Source organism: Schistocerca americana, chromosome 2 (genome assembly GCF_021461395.2).
Source record: "Schistocerca americana isolate TAMUIC-IGC-003095 chromosome 2, iqSchAmer2.1, whole genome shotgun sequence".
Lineage (NCBI taxonomy): Eukaryota > Metazoa > Arthropoda > Insecta > Orthoptera > Acrididae > Schistocerca > Schistocerca americana.
The window spans coordinates 526564910-526589836 of NC_060120.1; the positions used below are offsets into that span (position 1 = coordinate 526564910).

Sequence of the window (24927 nt, forward strand, 5' to 3'; positions counted from 1 at the left end):
GACGACGTCCGGAATTCTCTACTATCGTCCGCCAGTTTCTGGACGTGTTCGCACATGTTCGCTAGTAATATCTCTTGGCAATGACCTAACAGCTGTAAGTTTTGTACACCAACGGGACTCGAGGGTAAGCCATTACCTGTCAACGTGGCTTTAAATGTTGACGCCCTCTGGAACAACGCAGTACATACGTTTACATCTTAGTAGCTGCGGAAACTTCCCTTCCAGATTAAAGCTCTATAGAAATCATCCACATAACTAGCTGACTAGCAGCCTTGGAAGAAAGGACACGTCAGGGGAACGGGTTACCCACAATGTGACAGTGTTTACAGAATGATTATCTTACTCTGTGGGTGTTGGTGCTCTCGCGAACCTACCTGACTGATTGAAATGGCCGGGATTCGAACACTCGTCTGTCCGTCCTGCGCCTGTTGAGGTCCATAATCATACACGTGAAGAGACGTCTCCAAGAATGTTGCCTCGAAAGGTCAGAGCCGCATTTTATGTTCCTGTCAGTAGCACTACTTTTATATCTTCGTAAAGTTTGTCAGGAACTGACAAACTAATAAAGCTGTTGCAGGGTGGGTAGTGCTGGGAAATAGATACTGGGAAAAAATATCGATATGTTGCGCCGTTTCTTAGGTAATTGTCATGGAAGTTGGCCACTCAGGCCTTTGGGCGCACAAATTCAAGAGGCCCGCCAGAGATGGTGTGGCTAAACGTGTTCTTTCATTTGTTTCTTAAAATTGAAGGAGAGAGCGATACAGTACTGGATAAGGGAAGGTGGTAAGAATCGAACCGGAGCCAAACATTAGGTAGTCTCGTTCACTACAACCTGCCATAGGACAGCACAGAAACAGAAAGGAATGTTAGGGTTTAACGCACTGTCGATATCGACAGCATTAGGGACAAACTCGGAATGTTTCAGGCACTCTTTTAGAGGAACCATCCAGGCACTTGCTAGGAACGATTTAGGGAAATCACAGAAAACCCAAATTTCGATGGCCGGCCGCAAATTTGAAGTGCTGTCCCCACGAACGCATGTCCAATAAGTCAACCACTGAGCCACCATGCTCGGTGCTGTCAGAACAACTGACACTAATTGTTTCTGGCGGGCCCCTTGAATTTGAGTGTGCAGAGTTCGTTATAGGTTAACTTGCTACTTTACAAAGAAACAGAGTAACAACTACATTGTTTTTCTTAATAATTTTTTCTCCTCACAACCTATCCTGCAACATCCTTCCCACATTTGCAGCGTTTCTGACCACACTGTAAATCCGCAGCAATGTATAAGGTGTTGTTCAATGTCGAGGCAACAATTTAATCTTCCACAGCTCTTTCTTTCCCTAAACCAGAGGGTAACGGACGACTCTCCCAATTTTTCAGGTGCTTTTATCCTCTTGTTAATTTATTAACTCCTGTTCAGGTATTATCTCCGATGTAATTAAAACCTTCTGGGTCTCGGCTCTAATCCCAGCCAGTAGTAGGACAAGGAGAGCGTCACCATAAAGTAGGTCACCCCAAAGTGGGTCACCCCAAAGAACCGTTATCCAACATGGAGGCCGTCACCCCAGGGTCAGCGTCATCCCAACGTACCATTATCCAAGATGGCATCCGTGACACAAGTAAATGACGGCACATGTCGTCAGCTGATGATGCGACTGAAGTCGGCAGATGATGCAGATACCGCTATCAAAGATGGCGCCTTTTTGAGGTAAGATAGCTCAATTGCGCTACCTCTACTAATCTATGAAAATGGCGGGAAAGAAAGGGCCACTTCCATTTACCTAAGACCACTCTTCCTAAGAACTGGGCGTAAGTCTTTATTTAAACAATTAGAGGTAGTACCACCATCAAATATGTTCACCATCCTCTTGGAAAATGTTCACGAATTTTTCTCTAAGAGCTTCCTCCTGCAGCTGAGGCAAGTTAGTATGGTATTGTCGTTCAATTTGAATAAGAGTTTTATAAATTTGTTTAAATTTCCTTAAATTTCTTTAAATTTGTTTATATTTGATTAAATTTATTACCTAACTACAGCATTTGTGTCGTGTTACCGCCACAAGTTGCTGAGATATCGATAGCTGCATTACATGCACTCATTCAGCCATTTTAACAATCAGAGGCAGTACCACCATCAAGTGTGTTCGCCATCCTCTTGCAAAAAAGTTTTGCTCCTCGAGCTTACATCTGAAGGGTTTCAGTGGTTGATAAGTTGGGCTTTTTACTTGCAGTGAGTGTTTGTGCATTGAAATATTTTCGGGTGATTAAGCGTTGTGAGGGTGTTTGAATGCATTATATCAGTGATCTACGAGTACATTGCACGTTTGCTTGGTACATACTAAATTATTTCGCTAATTTAGGGGGTGGGTTGTTTGCAACAGGAGACCAGACAGCCAGATCATCGGTCTCACCGGATTGGGGAAGGACAAGGAAGGAAGTCGGCCGTGCCCTTTTAAGGAACCATCCTAGCATTTGCCTGGAGCGATTTAGGGAAATCTCAGAAAACCTAAATGAGGATGGGGCCGAACGCGGGATTCAACCGTCGTTCTCCCAAATGCGAGTCCAGTGTGCTAGCCACTGCGCGACTTCGTAATTTATAAGTTGTTGGCATCTCGGCACATCATTTTAATGTATTATTATTTAGGAGTAGTTTCGAGGTCTGTAAACTGTATATTGTAACTCTAAGCACGTTAGGATGAGTGTTTTGCATCAGCTTAATAAATAAATTAGGTGAAATCCGTAGTTAAATAAATTGTTCAAAAAAATTAATAAAGTACACTACCGCCTCTCTTCAGTAGCCAAGAACAGGCTGATTCCTTTTTTCACGTCAATTTTCCTCCCCTCCTGACCGGTGAGTGTTTTGTCTCAGCGTAATAAACTAGATGAGATATGTAATTCGATTTATGTAGGAAATGTGGTTGGATGATGTTGAAAGGTAGTTAAAAGTAGGTGTTTGGAAGCGTAGTGAACTCCTTTTCTTGCCTATATGAATGAGCAGCCTCTAGTGAGAGCGATACCATACTAACACTCCTCAGCAAAATTCATGTATACTTTCCAAGAGGATGGCAAAAACACTTGATGGTGGTAGTGGCTCTAATTGTTTAAACAAAGACTTACGTCCCAGGCACGTAATACAGCTATTAAAATACCGATATTTGAGCCTCTTGTGGCGGTAGCACAACACTAATGCTGTAGGTACATAATAAATTTAAAAAATTTAAACACATTTAAATAAATTTATACAAAACTTCCGGGCAGATTAAAACTGTAGCTCAGTTGGTGGAGCACTTGCCCGCGAAAGGTAAAGGTCCCGAGTTCGAGTCTCGGTCGGGTACACAGTTTTAATCTGCCAGGAAGTTTCATATCAGCGCACACTCCGCTGCAGAGTGAAAATCTCATTCTGGAAATTTATACAAATTTAAAGAAATTTACACAAACTTAAAAAATTATAGTAATTATATTCGAACTGAATGGAAACACCATACTAACTCCCATCCGTTGTTAGAGCAAATTTCGTGAACAGAGATGATGGTTGTAGTGGGTCTAATTGTTTAAATAAGGAATTATGTCCAGTGATAGAGCTATCGATATCTCACCCTCTTAGTACGATAGCACGACACTAATGCTGTAGTTAGATAGTATATTTAATCAAATTTAAACAAATTTAATGAAATGTAAACAAATTTATAAAAAATTTTATTCGAATTGAAAGACAATACCATACTAATTTGCCTCAGCTGCAGGAGTAATCTCTTAGAGCAAAATTCGGGAACGTTTTCCAAGAGGATGGCGAACATACTTGATGGTGGTACTGCCTCTAATTGTTTAAATAAAGACTTATGCCCAGTTCCTAGGAAGAGGTAACTTGGGTTAGAGGAGGTGGCCCTTTCTTTCCCGCCATTTCCTTAGGTTAGTAGAGGTAGCACAATTGAGTTATCTTCCCACCAAAAGCCGTCATATTTGAAACGGTATCCGCATCATCTACGGACGTCAATCGCATCATCTGCAGATGTCAATCACATCATCAGTTGACATCATGCGATGTCACACACTTACGTCATGGACGCCGTCTTGGATAACAGTACTTTTGGGTGACCCTGCCTCTAGGCTGACGGCCGCCATCTTGGATAGCGGTACTTTGGGGTGACCCACTTTGGGGTGACCTACTTTGGGGTGACGCTCTCCTTGTCCTACTACCCCCATCCATTGCTTAAAACATGAACACTAATCAACTGTCAACTGCCTCTCCAAAGAGCACTTCAGATTAGAGAATGTATCAGGGCACTCTCTAGTCGTTGAGATAAGTAATTGCCACTAAACAGCGGAAGAATCAGTAATGATCAACAACATGAGTTTGCGGAAGGCAACGGAAACAACTTGGTTAAGGACACATATTTTGTACCTGCAGGACATTTGGTCTCTAATTGAAGAAGTGTCATGGTCATCTCTCCATTGGCAACACGTTCCGTATAGTCCCCCACTCTAATCTGCATGGTTGGGGAAGTAACCGGGAGATACTCAGCAACATAAATCATTTAGGAATTAAGTAGAAGGACGACAAAGAAGTCAAGACGGAATGGCTGCGCGAAAATGTGAAGAAATCAAAAAAGAAACTGTCGTCGGAAGCATTAATTCAGCGTGTAGAAAAGTCGAAACAACCTTCCATGAAATTTAAGGCAAGAGCGTAAACATAAGAGCGCAATAAGAATTTCATTGTTAAACGCGTAGAAGAATGTGGGTAAGTGAAAAGCGAACACTGAAGGCTTCTATTTGGGGACTAATTGCCTGATGCTAACATGAGAAGATGGTTCAAATGGCCCTGATCACTATGGGACTTAACTGCTGTGGTCATCAGTCCCCTAGAACTTAGAACTACTTAAGCCTAACTAACCTAAGGACACCACACACATCCATGCCCGAAGCAGGATTCGAACCTGCGACCGTAGCGGTCGCGCGGTTCCAGACTGTAGCGCCTTTAACCGCTCGGCCACTCCGGCCGGCTAACATGAGAAGAAATTTGATGTGGAAGAACTAGGGGTTCCAGTCTTAGAGTCGGTGATTGAGGGAGCTTTGGAAGATATTCGACAGTTATTTCTAGAATCTTGGGGAGGGGGGGGGGGGTGTGACAAAACAACTACCATTGAGATTAAAGGGTAGAATACATGACAGACAACAACAGAGTTTACAGAGAATATCATCCAAATATCTATTGCAGGTAAGTCGAAAACTATCGTACTATCAGCTCAACGTGTCAGGCATCCAGGTTACTAGCAGTGGCAATGTACAGAAGTATGAGGAAGATTATCGAGAAGTTGTAAGGCGACGATCAATTGGCACTTAAAAAGATAAAGGCAATTCAGTCTTTGTAGGTGATAATGAAAGTAAGACTGAGGAAAAGTCAAGACATGTTTGTTGGATTATTCGGCTTAGGAAAAGCTTTAACAATGTAAAATGGTGCAATATGTTTGATATTCTCAGAAAAATAGGAATAGGATGTAGAGAAACACAGATAGTGTGTAATACCAACAAGAACCGGGTGGGAATAATCAAAATAGCGGTGCTTCGATTACAAAGGCTGTAAGAAAGGCGTGTAGTCTTTCACCGCTACAGTTCAAACCGTACATCGGAGTAGTGATGCCAGTGATAAAAGTAATGTTCGAGAATGGGTTTAAAATTTACGTCAAAGGTTATCAATGATAGTGTTCGCAAATGGTAATGCTACACTCAGTAATGGTGAAGAATAAGTACAGAGCCTGTTGAGAAGAAGGAACGGTCAAGTAAGTTCTGTTTTCCAACAGTCCTTGCTTCAATATCATACAATACCGTGCTGCAAAAATGCACTCTAAATAATTTTGTCTTGATATTAAGTCTAAGCTTTGATCCTAGTAGACTGCTTGACCACGAATTTCCTCTTTTTCCTGTGCCAGACTGCTTATATCCTGAAACTTCCTGACAGATTAAAACTGTGTGCCCGACCGAGTCCCGAACTCGGGACATTTGCCTTTCGCGGGCAAGTGCTCTACCATCTTTTTTCTTTTTTTTAATTTCATTGCGTTCGTTTCCGTTCATTGTATCTGTTCTGGGCGGACGTCGAAAGACACCCGTTTCAGTTCGTTGTTGATCCATTAACTCAGTTTCTTTATTACAGAGGGCAGCTAACCCTCTGACCGAACACGCTGACCTACCGTGCAGGCGTACCATCTGAGCTACCGAAGCACGACTCACGCCCGGTCCTCACAGCTTTACTTCTGCCAGTATCTCGTCTCCTACCCTTCCAAACTTTATAGAAGTTTCGCAGGAGAGCTTCTGGAAGGTTTGGAAAGGTAGGAGACGAGATACTGGCAGAAGTAAAGCTGTGAGGACCGGGCGTGAGTCGTGCTTCGGAAGCTCAGATGGTAGAACCCTTGCCCGCGAAAGGCAAAGGTCCCGAGATCGAGTCTCGGTCGGGCACACAGTTTTAATCTGCCAGGAAGTTTCATATCAGCGCACACTTCGCTGCAGAGTGAAAATCTCATTCTGCTTATATCCTCCTTGTTCCGTCTATCATGGATTATTTTACTGCCTAGATAGCAGAATTTCGTAACTTCGCTTTCCAGAATCCTAATGTCAGGTTTCTCTTTGTTCTCTTTCCTTCTACTTCTCATTGCTGTCATCTTCCTTCATTTTACTCTCAATTCATATTTTGTATTCATTAGACTTTATTCATCTCAAGAGATTCTCTATTCTATTCCACTTTCACTGAGAACAGCAATGTCGTCAGCGAATCTTATAATTGATATCCACTCATCTTGAATTTTAACGCCACTGTCGAACCATTCTTTTATTCCCGTCACTGCTTATTCGTTGTATAGACTGTACAGTAGAAGCGAAAGAATACAACTCTGCGTTACACCTTTTTAAACCAAGCACTACGTTCTTGGTCGTCCAGTCATATTATTGCCTCTTGGCTCTTGTACATATTATATATTACACGTCGTTCCCTATAGCTTACACCTATTTCTCTCACAGTTTCGAACATCTTTCTCATTGTTAGGTTGTTGATCAGTTTCGCTTCTATTGTCAATCGCAACATCAGAACTGCCTCCCTGATACCTTTGACTTTTCCTAAAACCAAAGTGGTAGTCATCTAACACACAGTCAGGTTTTTCCCTTTTTCTAATTGCTATTCTTCTCGGCAATTTGGATGAATGAGCTGTTAAGCTAATTGTACCACAATTCTCGCAGGTTGTGGATGATGTTTTCCCTAAAGTCTCATGGTATACCGCCGCTCTCACATATCCCACACACCAAAGTGAGTATTTTGAATGAGCTGTTAAGCTAATTGTACCACAATTCTCGCAGGTTGTGGATGATGTTTTCCCTAAAGTCTCATGGTATACCGCCACTCTCATATATCCCACACACCAAAGTGAGTATTCGTTTTGTTGCCACTTTCTCCAGTTGTTTAAGAACTTCTGATGGAATGGTACCTATCCACCCTGTGTTATTTGATCCGAATTAGCCCAAAGCGGTTTTAAATCCAGGTTCTAATATTGGATCACAGTTCTCTTCCCTGTCTACTTCCGTTTCAACTTACATCAACTCATCACACAAAATCTCCTCCTTATAGAGGTCTTCATGGTACTCTGTCTACCCATCTGCTCTAGACTCTGCATTGAACTGTGGAATCTCCACTGTACTCTTAATGTTATCGTCCTTGCTTTATATAATTTCACCGCAGGCTTTTTTGACTTTTCTGTATGCTGAGTCAGTCCTTCCGACAATCATTTCTTTCCCGATTCCTTCGGATTTTCAAGCACCCATTCGACCTTAGGTTCCATGCACTTCGTATTTATTCCATTCGTAAGTACTTGTAGCCTATACCTGTAGTCCTGAATTTTTCCGAACATATTTGTACTTACTTTTTCGTCGATAAACTGAAGTATTTCTTCTGTTACCCATGGTTTCTTCGCAGTCACCATCCTTGTAATATTTCTAGTTTCTGTGACTGTCCTTGTTAGAGATGTCAGCATTCCTCTTGAAGTGAATTTCCTACTGAGCTATTCATTATTGCAGGATTTATAGCCTCAGAGAACTTCAAGTGTATCTCTTCGTATCCTGGCACTTAAGTATGCCACTTTTTTGCACACTGTTTCTCTCTTACTCCTTTCGTTAACTTCAACCTAATCTTCATCATCAATAAATTGTGATGTAAGTCTGTATTCGCTCCTGCGTACGCCTGAAAATCCAATATATGATTTCGGATATTTGCCTCACCGTGAGGTAATGAAACCCTAATATTCCCGTATCTCCCAGCATTTTACAAGTATACCTCCTCCTCTTGTTAGCGCTGAGCACAGTACTCGCTATTACCAACCGAAATTTATTGAAAAACTCTATTACTCTTTCTCCTCTCTCGTTGCTACTACCAAGCCCTTATTCTCCAGTAATTCATTCTTCCACTCCTTTCTACACAGTCACATTCGAGTTCCCCACGACTACTAGATTTTCATCTCCCGTTACGAACAAATTACCCGTTCACTACACTCATATACTTTCTCTGTCTCTTCATCTTCTAATTTTGACGTTGGAATTATACCTGAACTATTGTTATCGGTGTCGGTTTGTTGTCGATTCTGATAAGGACAACATTGTGACTGAACTCTTCCCTAACTACCTATTCGTAATGAATCCTACTCCCTCTATACCACTTTCTGTTGCTATTGGTATAACCCTATACTTGTCAGACCAGAAATCCTTGTCATCTTTCCATTTGAGTGACCCCTACTGCATCTGGCTTGAGTCTCAGATTTTCCGATTTTCTGATTTGTCTACGATATTCAAACGCCTTACATTTCACGTTTAGAGTCGCTGATCGTTACTCTTTAGTTAGTTATTCAATCGTTTTCTCATGGTCACCTGCCCCTTGGCAGTCTCCTTGCAGGAACTGGAATGGGGGCTATTCTGGAATCTTTTTCCAATGACGAGATCATCATGACATTTTTTTTTCAATTACAGGTCGCACGTCCTGTGTCTTTAAAGCAGTGGTTTCCGTAATCTTCTTCATCCTCATTGATCGCTATTGATTCTTCCGCCATTTACGAGCAATTTCCCACCCCGAGGGCAAGGGAGTGGTCCTGAATCTCCGCCCGCTTCTCCGCCCTCTTTCATAAGGCCGTTGGCAGAACGAGGGTGATTTCTCACGCCGGAAGTCTTAGACACCATTGCTAATGATTTTCACACAAAATCTAAGCAGAAGGGGGATTCTATGCCGGGACCTCCGACTTACTGAGTAGTACTCAAAGATGCTACCACTTTTTAGCCCACTTCCTCTTCATTTTGCTCCTCATTGTCCTCATTTGCTCTGTGTGGACGTCACATGACGACCATTAAGATTCATCTTTGAATAGTTCACTCTGATTTTCTTCTTATTTTTAAGTTCGGAGGGCAGCCAGAGCTATGAAAAAACACGCTGAGCTACTTTGCTGGCATTATTACATGGATAGGATGGGTAGCAGCAGTCCTTTGCAGGGAGCTCGGACGTAGAGTAGAAGGTCACCAAGAAACAGGCGGAAGAATACTATTTGTGCAGTTTCACACAAAAATGAGGAAGACAGTGAAATCCAGGTGTACATGCCGACATTGTCTTATGACGAAGAAGAAGTGGAAATAGCATACACTGAGATGCTGTAAGCATCCTAGCATCCTCAAAGGATGAGGCAACCTATTTATTATGGGAGACTGGAATGCATCGGTGGGAGAAGGAAGAGATTGGACTATAAACGGATCTTTTGGGCGTGGAGGAATAAACAAAGGGCGGAGGCGTCATAATTTAGAAGGATTCCCAATAGAACATCATCTAGTACGTATCACGTGGTTACAACACCATCCACAGAGAAGGTATACTTGGAAAGCACCTGGTGGTATGAACAGTTATCAGATCAAAATGATTCTAATGAGACACAATCAAATAAGAGGCTGTAGAAACAATCCAGCTCCAGACATTGATAGTGCCCATAACATAGTGACAGGAGAATGTGATATGAAGTTCAAAAGCCTTCCGAAAAGAACTTGCGAGAAATAGTATGAAATGAATAAAGGATGAAATGATTAGGTCGGCATACGAGGAACAAACACTAGAAACCTTGTAGACAGTTGGGAGTCCCCTCAAAGGAAGTATCCTATAAGCAGCAAACGAGTGTAAGGAGATAGAATGCAAAGCATAAAAAAAAAGCATAATAATGAAAATAATGTGATCTAATCTGAAACAAGACCAAAATGAGGCAGTACAGATTTAATGTCCCCACTTATTGTACTATGACTGCAATATTTCGGTTGCGAGTGCCAGCGATGATGCTCTACCGTAATTTGATACGAGAATGCTCTTTGCTCTGACGACAACGCTCTTTGCTGAAAAAAAAGGAGCATGTATGTTTTTTTCAGAATTGTTGGAGATAAGTTTGCATACAGAAATAATTTTAAGTGCAGATTATCACGAATAAAAATTGAATTTGTGGAAGAAAGCAGATAAATATCGTTTACGAACCTTTATTCGGTATTGGTTCCTCGGACTTTCATAAAAAGTATTAGTGTGTTAAGCAGTATAGTGCATAGTGATAACCTCGTGAATTAGCAATACTGGGCGAATCTGCTACTGTCACGATCCGAACGACGCGCAATATTTCACCGACAGCTTGTATGTTCAAGACGTTCCCTTAGCGAACAGTTTGTTAGTCAGAAGATATCATACAGCCACTGTTGTTCAGCCTTATCATTCTGAAAGTGTTTCCAGAAAAGAACATTTACGGTGACTGTGAACATTATAGCTGCTAAGAGAGACGGCGTCTTCATAGCGAGTTGTACCAGTTTTTCTCCGACTCTTCGTGGCGTTATCTGAGAACCGGAGAAACAGAGACCTCCGACCGCCAACTCATCCTGCACCTAAGTCGTTCTCTTCTTACAGCAGCCACGAAGAAAACACATTCATCTATACTAAAAATTTTTGACAGATTGTTTGTATTAGACATTGAAATATTATATAATGTATGCATCTAGGCAAAAAAATTCAAAAGAGAGTTTTTTAATGCAGTACCTGTCTTATCTTTATCAGTTACTTAATTAACAACTTTTTCTTATTAGTAGCAGTTCACAAAGTAGTGAGGAATGAAATGAACCGAGAATAAAAGAAGGGTAAACAACAATTCTTGGAGGACCAGTGCAAAGAGGCGAATGAAATGATTAAGACAGGAATCTGCCTATAATTCACTTAAACAGTACTTTGGAAACAGGCAAATAAAATCCAGTAGAGACCAGAATGAAGATGGAATAGTATTATATAAACAGAAAGACAGAGTAGAATGGTAGAAGGAATATGGAGGAAATAATGAAGATCTGATACTGGCGAACGCTGAGGAAATCTATCTGGAAGAAACGGAGGTTATATCTTGAGCAATCAGTTAGAGGTTGCATTCTGCCAGCTAAAAGCTGGGAAAGCCACTGTAGTTGATGATACACCAGTAGGAATCGTCTAGGTCGCTGGAGAACAGTGGAGAGCTGGTCCATGTCTTACGTTATACAGGGTGTTACAAAAAGGTACGAACAAACTTTCAGCAAACATTCCTCACACACAAATAAAGAAAAGATGTTACGTTGACATGTGTCCGGAAACGCTTAATTTCCATGTTAGAGCTCATTTTAGTTTCGTCCACCCAGGCTCAATGGAGCACGTTATCATGATTTCATATTGGATGCTCTACCTGTGCTGCTAGAACGTGTGCCTTTACAAGTACGACACAACTTGTGGTTCATGCACGATGGAGCTCCTGCACATTTCAGTCGAAGTGTTCGTTTGCTTCTCAACAACAGATTCGGTGACCGATGGATTGGTAGAGGCGGACCAATTCCATGGCCTTCGCGCTCTCCTGACCTCAACCCTCTTGACTTTCATTTATGGGGGCATTTGAAAGCTCTTGTCTACGCAACCCCGGTACCAAATGTAGAGACTCTTCGTGCTCGTATTATGGACGGCTGTGATACAATACGCCATTCTCCAGGGGCGCATAAGCGCATCAGGGATTCCATGCGACGGAAGGTAGATGCATGTATCCTCGCTAACGGAGGACGTTTTGAACATTTCCTGTAACAATGTGTTTGAAGTCACGCTGGTACGTTCTGTTGCTGTGTGTTTCCATTCCATGATTAATGTGATTTGAAGAGAAGTAATAAAATGAGCTCTAACATGGAAAGTAAGCGTTGCCGGACACATGTCAACATAACATATTTTCAGAATGAGATTTTAACTCTGCAGCGGAGTGTGCGCTGATATGAAACTTCCTGGCAGATGAAAACTGTGTGCCCGACCGAGACTCGAACTCGGGACCTTTGCCTTTCACGGGCAAGTGCTCTACCAACTGAGCCACCGAAGGCCGACTCACGCCCGGGCTCACAGCTTTACTTCTGGCAGTATCTCGTCTCCTACCTTCCAAACTTAACAGAAGCTCTCCTGCGCAGGAGAGCTTCTGTAAATTTATTTTCTTTATTTGTGTGTGAAGAATGTTTCCTGAGAGTTTGGCCGTACCTTTTTGTAACACCCTGTATACGAAGTAGAGTAGCACCCAAGAAACATTAAAAAATGTATCACAGTGCCAATAGCAATGAAAGCACTTGCAGACCAATATGAACAATATACAACTCTCAGTTTGGTAACACACGCCTCGAAGATACTGACCTGTATCATTCTAGGGTGGATAGAAGGCAGGATAGATTCAGTGGTCACGCATAATCAATGAAAAAATGTAGGCACACAAAAACAATATTTGGCCTACGGTTGATCTTGAGAAAAGACTAATGAAGGGGCAAGATACAATATTGCTTTCATCGACTTAGAAAAATCATTTGGCAGAATATACTGGCTACAGCCTTTTAAGATGATGATAGAGACTAGCATAAAGTACGAGGACAGAATAGTAATTCAGAGACTTTACAGAGACGAATTGTCTGTGATAAGGCGTGGAGAACATCAAGAAGAACCCAATGTTAAGCAGGATGTAAGGGTTGAACACTCCCTCCTATCTAGTTCAGTGGATTCTTTCAGGCGGCAGTAGATGAAGCTAGGGAGAAACCAGGAGCTGTGGGAGGAATTTAAATTAATGGTAAGAAAATAGACAAGCTGCAATTTACTGTTGTTGTTGTTGTGGTCTTTAGTCCGAAGACTGGTGTGATGAAGATCTCCATGCTACAATAACCTGCGTAAACCTCTTCCTGTCCGAATAAATAACGCAATTTACATTCCTCTGAACCTGCTTCATTCATTCATCTATTCATCACCCTCTACAGTTTAGCACCCTCCCCCACACTCTTTGCGCTAAAACTAAATTGTGGATCCGCGATGTCTCAAAATGAGTCTTACGAACCCATCCCTTCTTGTAGTCAGGTGATCTGATCATCTAATCTTCAGTGTTATTTTGCAGCACCACATTTCAAAATCTTCTATTCTCTTTTTATCTGAACTGTTCATCGTCCATGTCTCATTTCCATATACGGCTGCAATCGAGACAAATACTTCCCGCAAAGAGTTCTTACTACTTAAATCTATTTCCGATGGTAACAAATTTCTTTTCTTGATAAACGCTTTCCTTGTTGTTGACAGTTTACATTTTATATCCTCTCTGACTTTACCATCATCAGTTATTCTGCTGCGCCCGCCGGTGTGGCCTTGCGGTACTAGGCGCTTCAGTATGGAACCGCGTGACCGCTACGGTCGCAGGTTCGAATCCTGCCTCGGACATGGATGTGTATGATGTCCTTAGGTTAGTTAGGTTTAAGTAGTTCTAAGTTCCAGGGGACTGATGACCACAGATGTTAAGTCCCATAGTGCTCAGAGCCATTTGAACCATTTGTTGCCCGCATCTCGTGGTCGTGCGGTAGCGTTCTCGCTTCCCACGCGCGGGTTCCCGGGTTCGATTCCCGGCGGGGTCAGGGATTTTCTCTGCCTCGTGATGGCTGGGTGTTGTGTGCCGTCCTTAGGTTAGTTAGGTTTAATTAGTTCTAAGTTCTAGGCGACTGATGACCTCAGCAGTTGAGTCGCATAGTGCTCAGAGCCATTTGAACCATTTTTTTGAACCATTTATTCTGCTGCCCAAATAACAAACTCATCTACTACATTACTTGTTTCGTTTCCCAGTCTTGTTCCTGAGCATCACGTGATTTAATTCCACTGAATTCCATTATTCTTGCTTTGGTTTTGTTGATGGCCTCCTTTCAAGGCACTGTCCATTCCGTTCGGTTGCTATTCCAAGTCTTCTGCCGTCTCTGACAGAATTAATAGAATTACAAGTCATTGGGAAACTTCAAGGTTTTTATTTCTTCTCACTGAACTTATTGCCGATGATATGGCAGTGTTAAGTGATGATTCCGAACAATTATAAGAAATGCTGGTCCACATGGAAAACATCCTCAGCTCTCCATACAGTTTGAAAATTGATAATGTTGAAACAAAAATCTTAGTGGAGAACATATACTTAACATTGTGCGACTGCACACCCTTGCACACTTTGCTACCTAGGGAGTAAAATTTCATCAGACGGAAGGTTAAGGAAAGATATTGCAAGCAGAATCAACCAGAGAAAAGCTGTTTTTAACAAGAGAAGAAGTCTTTTCACATCCAGGAGCATAGATAAACATCTCACGGGAAATCTCATGAAGACGTTTGTTGGGACTGTGCTGCTGTACGGAAATGAAGAATGGACAGCCGGGATAGCAGAAAAACATAAAGTACAGTAGCAGCGCTTGGAATGTGGGGCTACAGCAAAGTGCTCAAGATTTCCTGGGTAGAAAAGCTATCAAATGAAGAGGTACTACGGAGTGGAGGAAGAGAAACCTAGTCTCCTAGTTACGGACTCATGGATCGTCCATGTGCAGAGACATGATAGTATCATTTGAAGCATGATGAAAGGACAGTAGAAGCAGAAAATAAAAGACGCAGTCCGAGACTAGGATACTGGAGGAAATCAGCTGCACCACCTTTACCGTTCTCAAGAGGAAGGACGAAGGCAGAAAAGACGGAAATGTACGGTAACGTGATGCTGACCAACCTGATTGTTGAAGAGGTAAGAAAAAGGTCCTCAGTTAACTCGTGGACTCCATTTGAAGTCGTGCAAAATTCACTGTCTCATACTAAAGGAGTGAATACCTTGTTTAGGACTCTAGTCCAATCTTTGTCTTTCTGGTTGGTTTCTTGCTGCTCGTATCTTCTTCTCGTGGGGAGAGGAAGGGGACAGGATATTACTCAATTGCTCTATTCGTCGTTTATAGGTGTTTTACTATTCTCTTTTCTCGCCCTTCGGTTTCTTATATTCGCATCTTAGTTATTGGATCTCTGAATCATATTCTGGTTCTGTTGCCTTAACCTGTTTTTCTCTGTATCTCGGAAAGTGCTGGAGCCCCGCCAACACGGAGTGCGTCCTCCGCTGTCTCTCACGCGCTGCCTTCGTCGTCGCTGAGGCTTTTTGCACGTGTTGTCAGTGTGCGCGTTGGTACATTTAACACAGGCGAAGCGATGCTGCTGACAATTCGCGACGCGCCCTAGTTGCTGACTCTAGAAACACCGCGCCATTGTTCAGAGCTTCAAAATGGAAGTATATGAAAATGTAGAACCTCAAAGATCTTCAATTCGACGTTACATGTCGTTATGTACCAAAAAACGAGGAAGACGAACTCCACCTTTCTTAAAGCAATTTTGATAGAAACTGAATCAAAAATTATTCGGAACTTCTTTTACATCTCTAATCGTCACGAAATACAGCACTTCTGAGAATTGATCTTGGTTTGGTTGTTGCAATTCTCTAATGCTTTGGTGCCTGACCTATGAACACGTGAGCTCTGGCGAGGAAATTTTTTTCCTATGTCTGCAAACTCTCTGTACTAATGAATTACACTACTGGCCATTAAAATTGCTACACCAAGAAGAAATGCAGATGATAAAGGGGTATTCATTGGACAAATATTTTATAGTAGAAATGACATGTGATAACATTTTCACGCAATTCCGGTGCATAGATCCTGAGAAATCAGTACCCAGAACAACCACCTCTGCCGTAATAAAGGCCTTGATACGCCTGGGCATTGAGTCAAACAGAATTTGGATGGGGAGTACAGGTACAAGTGCCCATGCAGATTCAACACGATACCACAGTTCATCAAGAGTAGTGACTGGCGTATTGTGACGAGCCAGTTGCTCTGCCACCATCGAACAGACGTTTTTAGTTGGTGAGACATCTGGAGAATCTCCTGGACAGGGCAGCAGTCGAACATTTCCTGTATCCAGAAAGGCTCGTACAGGACCTGCAACATGCGGTCGTGCATTATCCAGCTGAAATGTAGGATTTCGCAGGGATCGAATGAAGGGTAGAGCCACGGGTCGTAACTCATCTGAAATGTAACATCCACTGCTCAAAGTGCGTCAATGCGAACACGAGGAGACCGAGAAGTGTAACCAATGGCACCCCATACCATCACGATGGGTGATACGCCAGTATGGCGATGACGAATACATGCTTCCAACGTGCGTTCACCGCGATGTCGCCAAACACAGATGCGACTATCATGATGCTGTAAACAGAACCTGGATTCATCCGAAAAAATGACGTTTTGCCATTCGTGCACCCAGGTTCGTCGTTGAGTACACCATCGCAGGCGCTCCTGCCTGTGATGCAGCGTCAAGGATAACCGCAGCCATGGTCTCCGAGCTGATAGTCCACGCTGCTGCAAACGTCGTCGAACTGTTCGTGCAGATGCTTGTTATCTTGCAAACGTTCCCATCTGTTGACTCAGGGATCGAGACGTGGCTGCACGACCCGTTACAACCATGCGGATAAGATACCTGTCATCTTGACTACTAGTGTTACGAGGCAATTGGGATCCAGCACGGCGTTCCGTATTACCCTCCTGAACCCACTGATTCTATATCCTGCTAACAGTCATTGGATCTCTACCAAAGCTAGCAGCAATGTCGCGATACGACAAACGGCAGTCGCGGTAGGCTACAATCCGACCTTTCTTTAAGTTGGAAACGTGGTGGTATGCATTTCTCCTCCTTACACGAGGCATAACAACAACGTTTCACCAGACAACGCCGGTCAACTAGTGTTTGTGTATGACAATTCGGTTGTAAGCGTTCCTCATGTTGCCACCGGCTCCAACCTTATCTGAATGCTCTGAAAAGCTAATCATTTGCATATCACAGCATCTCCTTCACGTCGGTTAACTTTTGCGTCTGTAGCACGTCATCCTCGTGGTGTAGCAATTTTAATGGCCGGAAGTGTATTATTGTCTTCCAAGCTTTGGAGCTTTCCAGCACACTCTTCAGCAAATCATTAATTCTGAGTTCGCTGCTAGCCATATGGACTTTATCACACGGTTTTTTACTCATAGTTGACAGTTCTTGCATGAAAACCACATTGTCTGATTCGACCATCTTGTTGTTTTGCCCAGGCACCCTGGACTGCACTTTCACTTCACATATGGTTCACAAGATAGAAAGTAAGCTTTGGCATGTGTTGTAGCCACAGTGGCTAGCATGTCTCGTGCCTTGTCACTAATACACGGAAAGACGGATTATGAATCACCATTTACTTTAAATCGATGAATATACTTCCAATCGTTGGTAAGTACCTCTTGAACTGACAAGCAAATATTATTACTGTTCCCTGAGAAACATGTCACATAACAGGGACAAATGTATGCTATCACAGGAAAGTACGCGGCACGTCGATGCAATCCTTTGTAGTTGCGGTATAGTTACCGGAACTTTCCCGTAATTACGCAACAACGAACTCTCACTTTCATCAGGTCAGTCTCTTCCACCACCCTTCTCACGATTTTCCTTCTCACGATTTTCAGAATCTGTCTTACGGCAGGTCAGAACAGGACGAAGCACAACACACCACCTATCTGTTGCTGCTCAAACTTTTCCTAACATCCCAATGTCCTGAATGGATGGGGAGGAAGCCTTTGTAGAGTGCAGTTATGCAGTGGTTTAATAGTGGGCGTGGTGAGCGCTGAGCAGATATGAAACAGCTTTAGTGACGTACATTCTTCAAGTGAAACATAAAGCGGCAGTGCATCAGTAACAATGGTTTTTATGTCAGCACTGGGGGTCGTTGCAGCATTAGAACAGGCACATAGTAACCCATAATAAAGCTTTTGATATAAAGCGATGTAAGTATAGTCACAATGTATAGGCAATATAAAGGAGCTGTATCACAAGGGATTATGTAAAATTGATTTGCTGTTCCTTTACGAATTGAAAGTGTTGAAAAAATTTCAACCAGTACATCTACAACCAGAAGCAGAGAGAGAGAGATAACTACGGATGATCCATGGTCATTATTTAAATCACAGTATGATGAAGAAGTCCCAGACTCCGTGATAGAGCGTAGGGGAGCGATGCGGGAGACTCGTACTGCCGTACTAGGCAAGGTCCTAGTGGAGTGGTTTGACATTGCATGAAGATGATACAACAACACCCAGTCATCTCGAGGCAGGGAAAAAGCCCTCTCTGCGCCGCGAATCGAACCCGGCACCCCGTGCGCGAAAAGCGAGAACTCTACCGCGAGAATACGAGCAGCGGATAATCACAGGACAGTAACAAAAAATATACTCCATAAATTTGGTGCCGCGGAGCGTTTTACCATACCACGTAGTATGCACAAGACACGTATTAAATCTAGACATTCTTGTGATCACAGCCTGGGCCTGCTGCTGTGCAGCTGCAACGGCGGAGAACTGGGCGACTATCCCTCAGTTCTTTGCTGGGCCACTCTGACGAGGTTTCAGGTAACACTTGAATGTAAACCTCTGCTTGTACCTCCCTGTATCGTTATACATTACTAATAAATGGCTCTAAGCACTACGGGACTTAACTGCTGAGGTCATCAGTTCCCTATAACTTAGAACTACTTAAACCTAACTAATCTAAGGACATCACACACATCCATGCCCGAGGCTGGATTCGAACGTGTGACCGTAGCGGTCTCGCGGTTCCAGACTGTAGCGCCTAGAACCGCTCGGCCACTCCGGCCGGCACTTAAAGTAAAAAAGTATTTTATCCTATTTCATGGATTATGATGTATATAGGATGGTCATAAACAGTCTGGAAAGCTTGTAGGGTGTTGCATGGCTGTATGGTACGTTGTGCTGAGAAATAAATATCACGGAAAAGAAAAATCAATACCTTGCACCTTTCCCGAGTTCATTAGCATTCCAGTTAGCCAGTCAGGCCGTATTGTGCGCAAATTCAAACGGCGCATCACATTCAATTAATGCCAGTTGTTTTCATAGCGCAGGTCATTGCGCGCGAGACTGCTCAGCTTCTGTCTCTTATTCAGTCCTTCCTACCATCCACTGCCCAACTGTTGTGTCGCTCTCATGTCAGGTGTTAGGAAGAACGCCTTTGGCGGCAACATCTCACGCAGGCCCTTTAATTTTCGCGCCGCCTAATTTGCTAACTTCAACTTTTATCAACCCGAGGATGGTGTAACGTGTGAAATATTTTTCTTAACAACTATTTGGCAGCACAGCCTACCCTGAAAACCATTACAATCGTTTCAGATTAAATCTGACCATCCTACAAAACGAAAAACCTTACCATTTATTTGATCGTTTTGCCAGAGTGTTGTTCCTCGAAACATGTAGGTCATTGTTCGAAGTCCCGTTCATGAAGGTGTGAGGATCCCATTACTAAAGGGCAGTAAGAAACACAAAATTATGGCTTCTTGCAATAGTGTTCGTAGCATAGGAGTTTATAGAAGGAGTTTTTAACTAATTAAAATTTTAGTGGACATAACAACACGAAACATTATAGTCATTCCTGAAGTACCATTGTCACATTGCAGCTGTCCAGTAAAAATTGTCCACCATTCCAATCTAAATATTAATTTCAAATTTAAATCAGAAAAATATTACATTCAGAATGTTGATGAGTGATAGGAGAGAAAGAGAAGAGGGGGAAAAAGTCGTTTTGTTATTGATCTGTGGAGAAGTTTGTTATATTAAGTTGACAAAGAAGTTACAAGACGCCAGTCAGCTTCTTGTGCCGGGCACGAGACTGATGGGGGCTACATGCCGTCTAGGCGTGGAACAGTTGGCCGAACAGTACCGAGTCCACAACCCATGTTGCCATGGCGAAAGGATAAAAGTCTTATATTAGTTATTTTGCGACATTTCTGGACTGACCGGCATGCATGATGTATGTATGACGCTTTTTTTAGGCAACAGGAGTAAAGCTGTGTAGCCTGTATGACTGGCTATTGTTGTTATCTGATATTACTTTTCAAATACTGTAGGAGAATTAAAGATTGCACGCGCAGTATCTGTAATGTTTCACTCAATAACATATTCAGACTTTCAATTTAGAATACGAAATGACTGAAAGTGAGAATATTTATTTTCAGTCAGTTTGCACAGGTGCATTATTTAAATTGTTGCGTGAAGCTGAGACAGTTCTTTGTTCCTTGTTTTGTCATTTAGTCATATTGTTGGGACCTTAACGGAGCCCTCAGCAGCCGAACTCTTTTAACGGCAGTCGAATATCTACTATAGGCCCTCAGTCTTCTTTTAAGTGGTAAATTAGTATTTGAAGTCGATTTTAGTTTTAGGCCCTGCTGGTGGTTCTACTACCGCGAGATACGAGCTGCGGACCAACTACTTATCACTACAGAAAGACATTAATTGGAAACGTGGTGCCGAAGCCATAAACACTTGACCATGCAGCAATGGAAGAAATCCACTTCGGTAGATGAATCTTATTTCACAGTGTACACATGTGGCTGAGTATACACCTCAGGAATGAAATACGGCTAGGGTTCGATGAGTATTATGGGCAGACGTAACATGATATTCCGTGAGTCTCGAGGTTACTCTGCAAGGTCGCATTGCTGGCAAGTATTATGCGACCATTTTGACTGATCAGGTCCCTCCTGTGGTACGATGTTTGTTCCCCAGTGGTGATGTTACGTTCCAATACGACAACGTCCTTTTCCACACAGCTCGCATCTTGGTTTTGTGAGCTGGAGGATGAGTTGTGGCAACCTCCCTAGCCACCATGTCACCAGATCTCAATATAATGGAATTTCTGTGATCTACTTTGCAGAGCAGGGTGCGAGATCACTATCCACCTGCATCGTCGCTCTCTGAGCTTGTCACTATTTTGCAGGAAGAATGGTACATGATTCCCTTGAAAACCGTACAGGTCTTGTATTTATCCATTCCGAGAGGACTGGGAGCTATTTTCAATGCCAGCGGTTTTCCTGCTTATATTTAGGCATGGTAACAAGTTGTATTCTGGTGTTTCCGTAATTCCACCCCCCTTCCCCCCACCTTTTGTATCTAACTGCAATTTGTGAACTTGTATGCGTTTATTTATTAATTACTATCTTTTCCTAAATAACAACACAACACAACACGAATTAAACAATTTTTAAAGAAGGCACTAAGGTATCTGAAATTATTTTTGCTGTGTAGGAGCATCTGGTGTGCAGCAATGGTATTGTAGGGATTGAGGGAACTGACACACCTACCAATACGAACAGAAATGCATTGACAATAATGGTTTTTTCTTACATTAATACAATTAGGTATTAAACGGAGTTTTTTCTGTCTGTTTGATGTCTTTATGTAAATCAGTGTAAAGCAGGTAAACAGTGGTAGTAATAAGTGTGCGAGAGTGTAATTAACACTAAGGCTGACAGAATTAGCTTCAGAAGGAAAAGGAACTTTCTTTACTTGGCTTTCATCTGTGTTTGTGTAGTATCGACACGTTGTGTCTTACCTTCCATCGATATATGTAATTTTTTCTTTATCTTCGGGTTTCCCCTATTCTTGATAAGTTTCGCATTTGTAATGAAAGATAACATAGCCCACTTGCTTACATTATTGGACATGCTACTTGTTAAGTGCAATTATACAGGTGATATTATATTTACTGATGAAAGCGGGTAAACGTATGTGATAATAGTAGCAAATATGTTTCATCAAAAATGGGTCGAAAAACGATTGATTTTCTAAGTAAGAAGCTACCATTGATTTCAGACTGAAATGTTGTCCTAATTAGTTCAAATGTATAACTGTAACCTCTATGATCAGATCACCACCTAATTGTGGTCAAATTTCACTATTGGTCTTCCTTAGCAAACACTACTTCAGAACGTTACGTGTTACAATTTGTGTGAATGAGCGGTGTCTGTTCTTTCGGACACAGCACATTGAATCCGCAGCTGTGATACGTCTATTGTAAATTGAGAGTGGAGTGGGAAGACACAAAAGGAAAGAGAAAACAGTTGTTGTCAGCTGCCTTTGGACTTTATACGGAATCAGCGATTCCGCGTGAAAATGTGTACTGGAGCAGAACTCTAAACCGGGACCTCCCGCTTACCGCTTGCTGGGCAGTTGCGTTAACGAGTGCGCCATCCGGACGCAGCGTTTATTATGACTGCGCGAACCATCTCGTACGCCTCCCAGCCGACCCACATTCACACCTAGCGCTACCTATGTGCGGTCCCCGTACGGACACCACTCTTTCATTAAACCGATTCGCCTCAATGAGCAATGGATCCACAAGGTTCAGTGTGGACGCACAATTACGGTCGATCTCCTGTATCTCATGATGAGAGTCTCATAGTGAGCGTGGAGGACATGGACGGAAACCGTGGATACCTGGCGCTAGGTGGGAATGTGGGCTGGCCAGGAGGTGCACCGACATAGTCTGTCCAAGTGCGATAATCACTGTGTCCGGATGGGGCAGTGATTACCGAAAGTGAGTAATATGCTGCAAATCCAATGCTCGACTTCTGGTCTTCCACATATTTTTGCTCAACACTGCTCATTCTGCATAAATTTCCGACGCAGCTGACATCGATAGTTCCTTCCCTTTCCTTTCCTTTCTTCTCCATCCACCTTAGATTTACATGATATTTTACTGCTACTCTTGACAGTTAAATGAGATGTTCCACGTGGCCTCTCGCCTTTGAGTGCAACACTGCATTTGTGTGTATAGTAAGTCACCAGTTGATTCCAGTACCCACGGATCATCTCGTAGATCTTGACATCCCTGTACAGCTCGATGCGCCTCAAGCGTTATCAGTGGGATTCTCGTACACCTCCCTTTTGAAGCAACCTCATTAAAATCCCAAGGATACTTGTCAGATGATATTGGACGCTAAGCCGGCCGCTGTGGCCGAGCTGTTCTAGTCGCTTCTGTCCGGAACCGCGCTGCCTCTGAGGTCGCAGGCTCGAATCCTGCCTCGGGAATGGATGTGTGTGATGTCCTTAGGTTAGTTACGTTTAAGCAGTTCTATGTCTAGGGAACTGATGACCCCAGATGTTAAGTCCCATTGTGCTTAGAGCAATTTGAACCAGTTTTTGGTAGGCCAAGGCTCACTCCCTGCTGTAGGTACCACTGGACTATATTGGTGCGTCAGGTGTCATGTTACATCCAGTTACATCAGCAGCAACGTGTGCTACATCGTACATCTACTGCATGCTCCAAAAATAGGCCATGAATGAGAGCCGAACCCAGTTAGGTGAGGGCTCACTCGATAAGTTCAATTTCAAATATACTTGTAATCTCTAGCAAATCATTGCATGCTGAGGTCAGCGGCGGGTAGTTACCTCGCTTGCACGGCAGTCTCACAACCGATATGTTATCACTAGATCATCCTGCTTCTACTATCGTGTATTTTAATCAGTTTAAATTTGAACCATTAATTATGAAAAATCCTGTACAACATTATACGTAACCGTGTACAAATTGGCAGCACTTGGACGTCGCTCCCTACCCTGTTGCAGAATTCCCCCTGGTGCCTCTGTTCCGCTGCTTCTTCAAGGTGAGAAACGTGTGTCCAGCCCGCGGCAAACTCCGGCAGCTGAGGCCAAACGACGACGACGACGACCTGTCCTACTCACCGCATCTGGAGGAAAAAAACAACCTTCGGTCCACCGCGCAGGGCTACCAGACCAGCTCGGAACAGAGCGGAGAGGTTTTCGATTGAAAGACTGCGGCCTGAAGAAAGATCTCTTTCTGTCATAAATAACATAAGTGAAGTTAACATTAATTTGTAAGTACACTCATCCGATATGTGATAAGGAGCTGTTCTGTAACATAGAAAGAATTTCTGATCAAACGAAAAAGAATCAAGATAAATTAAAGGTCAAATGTAGCTTCTAATTTTACGCTTACAGGAAAATTGTTTACGATAGTAAATTCATTCGATCTCGTAATTTTTGTGAGTGTGTGATTAAATTTTTTTTTACTGACAATTAGGGGCTGGCCTCAGTGGCCGAGCGGTTCTAGGCGCCACAGTCTGGAACAGCGCGACCGCTACGGTCGCAGGTTCGAATCCTGGCTCGGGCATGGATGTGTGTGATGTCCTTAGGTTAGTTCGGTTTAAATAGTTCTAAGTTCTAGGGGACTGATGACTTCAGCAGTTAAGTCCCATTGTGCTCAGAGCAATTTGAACCATTTGGCAATTAGTGATCCATTTTACAGCAGAAAACGTTGAAATTTTAAAGCTCCGTTGTCTCCACTATTTGGTGCAGCCCATTAACAATGTGTTTTACGAAACAGTCTTAATGAAATGTGCATGAAGTGAAATAACACCCGTTGGTAATAATTTGAGCATCGATGTCTATCTTAAAACAATCTCTGCCCTTTGTAGACACGTTCAGTGTCAAAGTTAACTTAGCAGCTGAAATTTAAGAGGTGGAATAAATTACACATGAGGCTCTATTGAAGGGAAGTAATTGAGACCTTAGAAGTATCTGAGAGTAAGTTAAGAATAATGTATTTAGGTGATACAGATCAATCACAAATCGTCTTGTTAGATTTAACATGCTCTCAAATGGCATGTGGTCCACTGTACGTCAGAGCTCTTAATATATCTGCTCAATGGATGA

At 42.7% G+C, this 24927-nt stretch overlaps 1 protein-coding gene and 1 non-coding gene across 2 annotated transcripts in view; one reads left to right on the forward strand and one right to left on the reverse strand.

Annotated features, from left to right (window-relative positions):
• LOC124595411 overlaps positions 1–24252 on the forward strand; it is a 36790-nt gene extending 12538 nt beyond the window's left edge. Inside the window, exon 3 of the mRNA XM_047134141.1 lies at positions 23821–24252. Coding sequence (XP_046990097.1) covers positions 23821–24023 — 203 coding nt within the window. The 3' untranslated portion in view covers positions 24024–24252. The remainder of the gene's footprint in view (positions 1–23820) is intronic.
• Positions 12330–12406, reverse strand: Trnas-uga. The gene has a single exon. It is a non-coding gene; the product is annotated as a tRNA-Ser (tRNA).
• Positions 24253–24927: the final 675 nt, after the last annotated feature.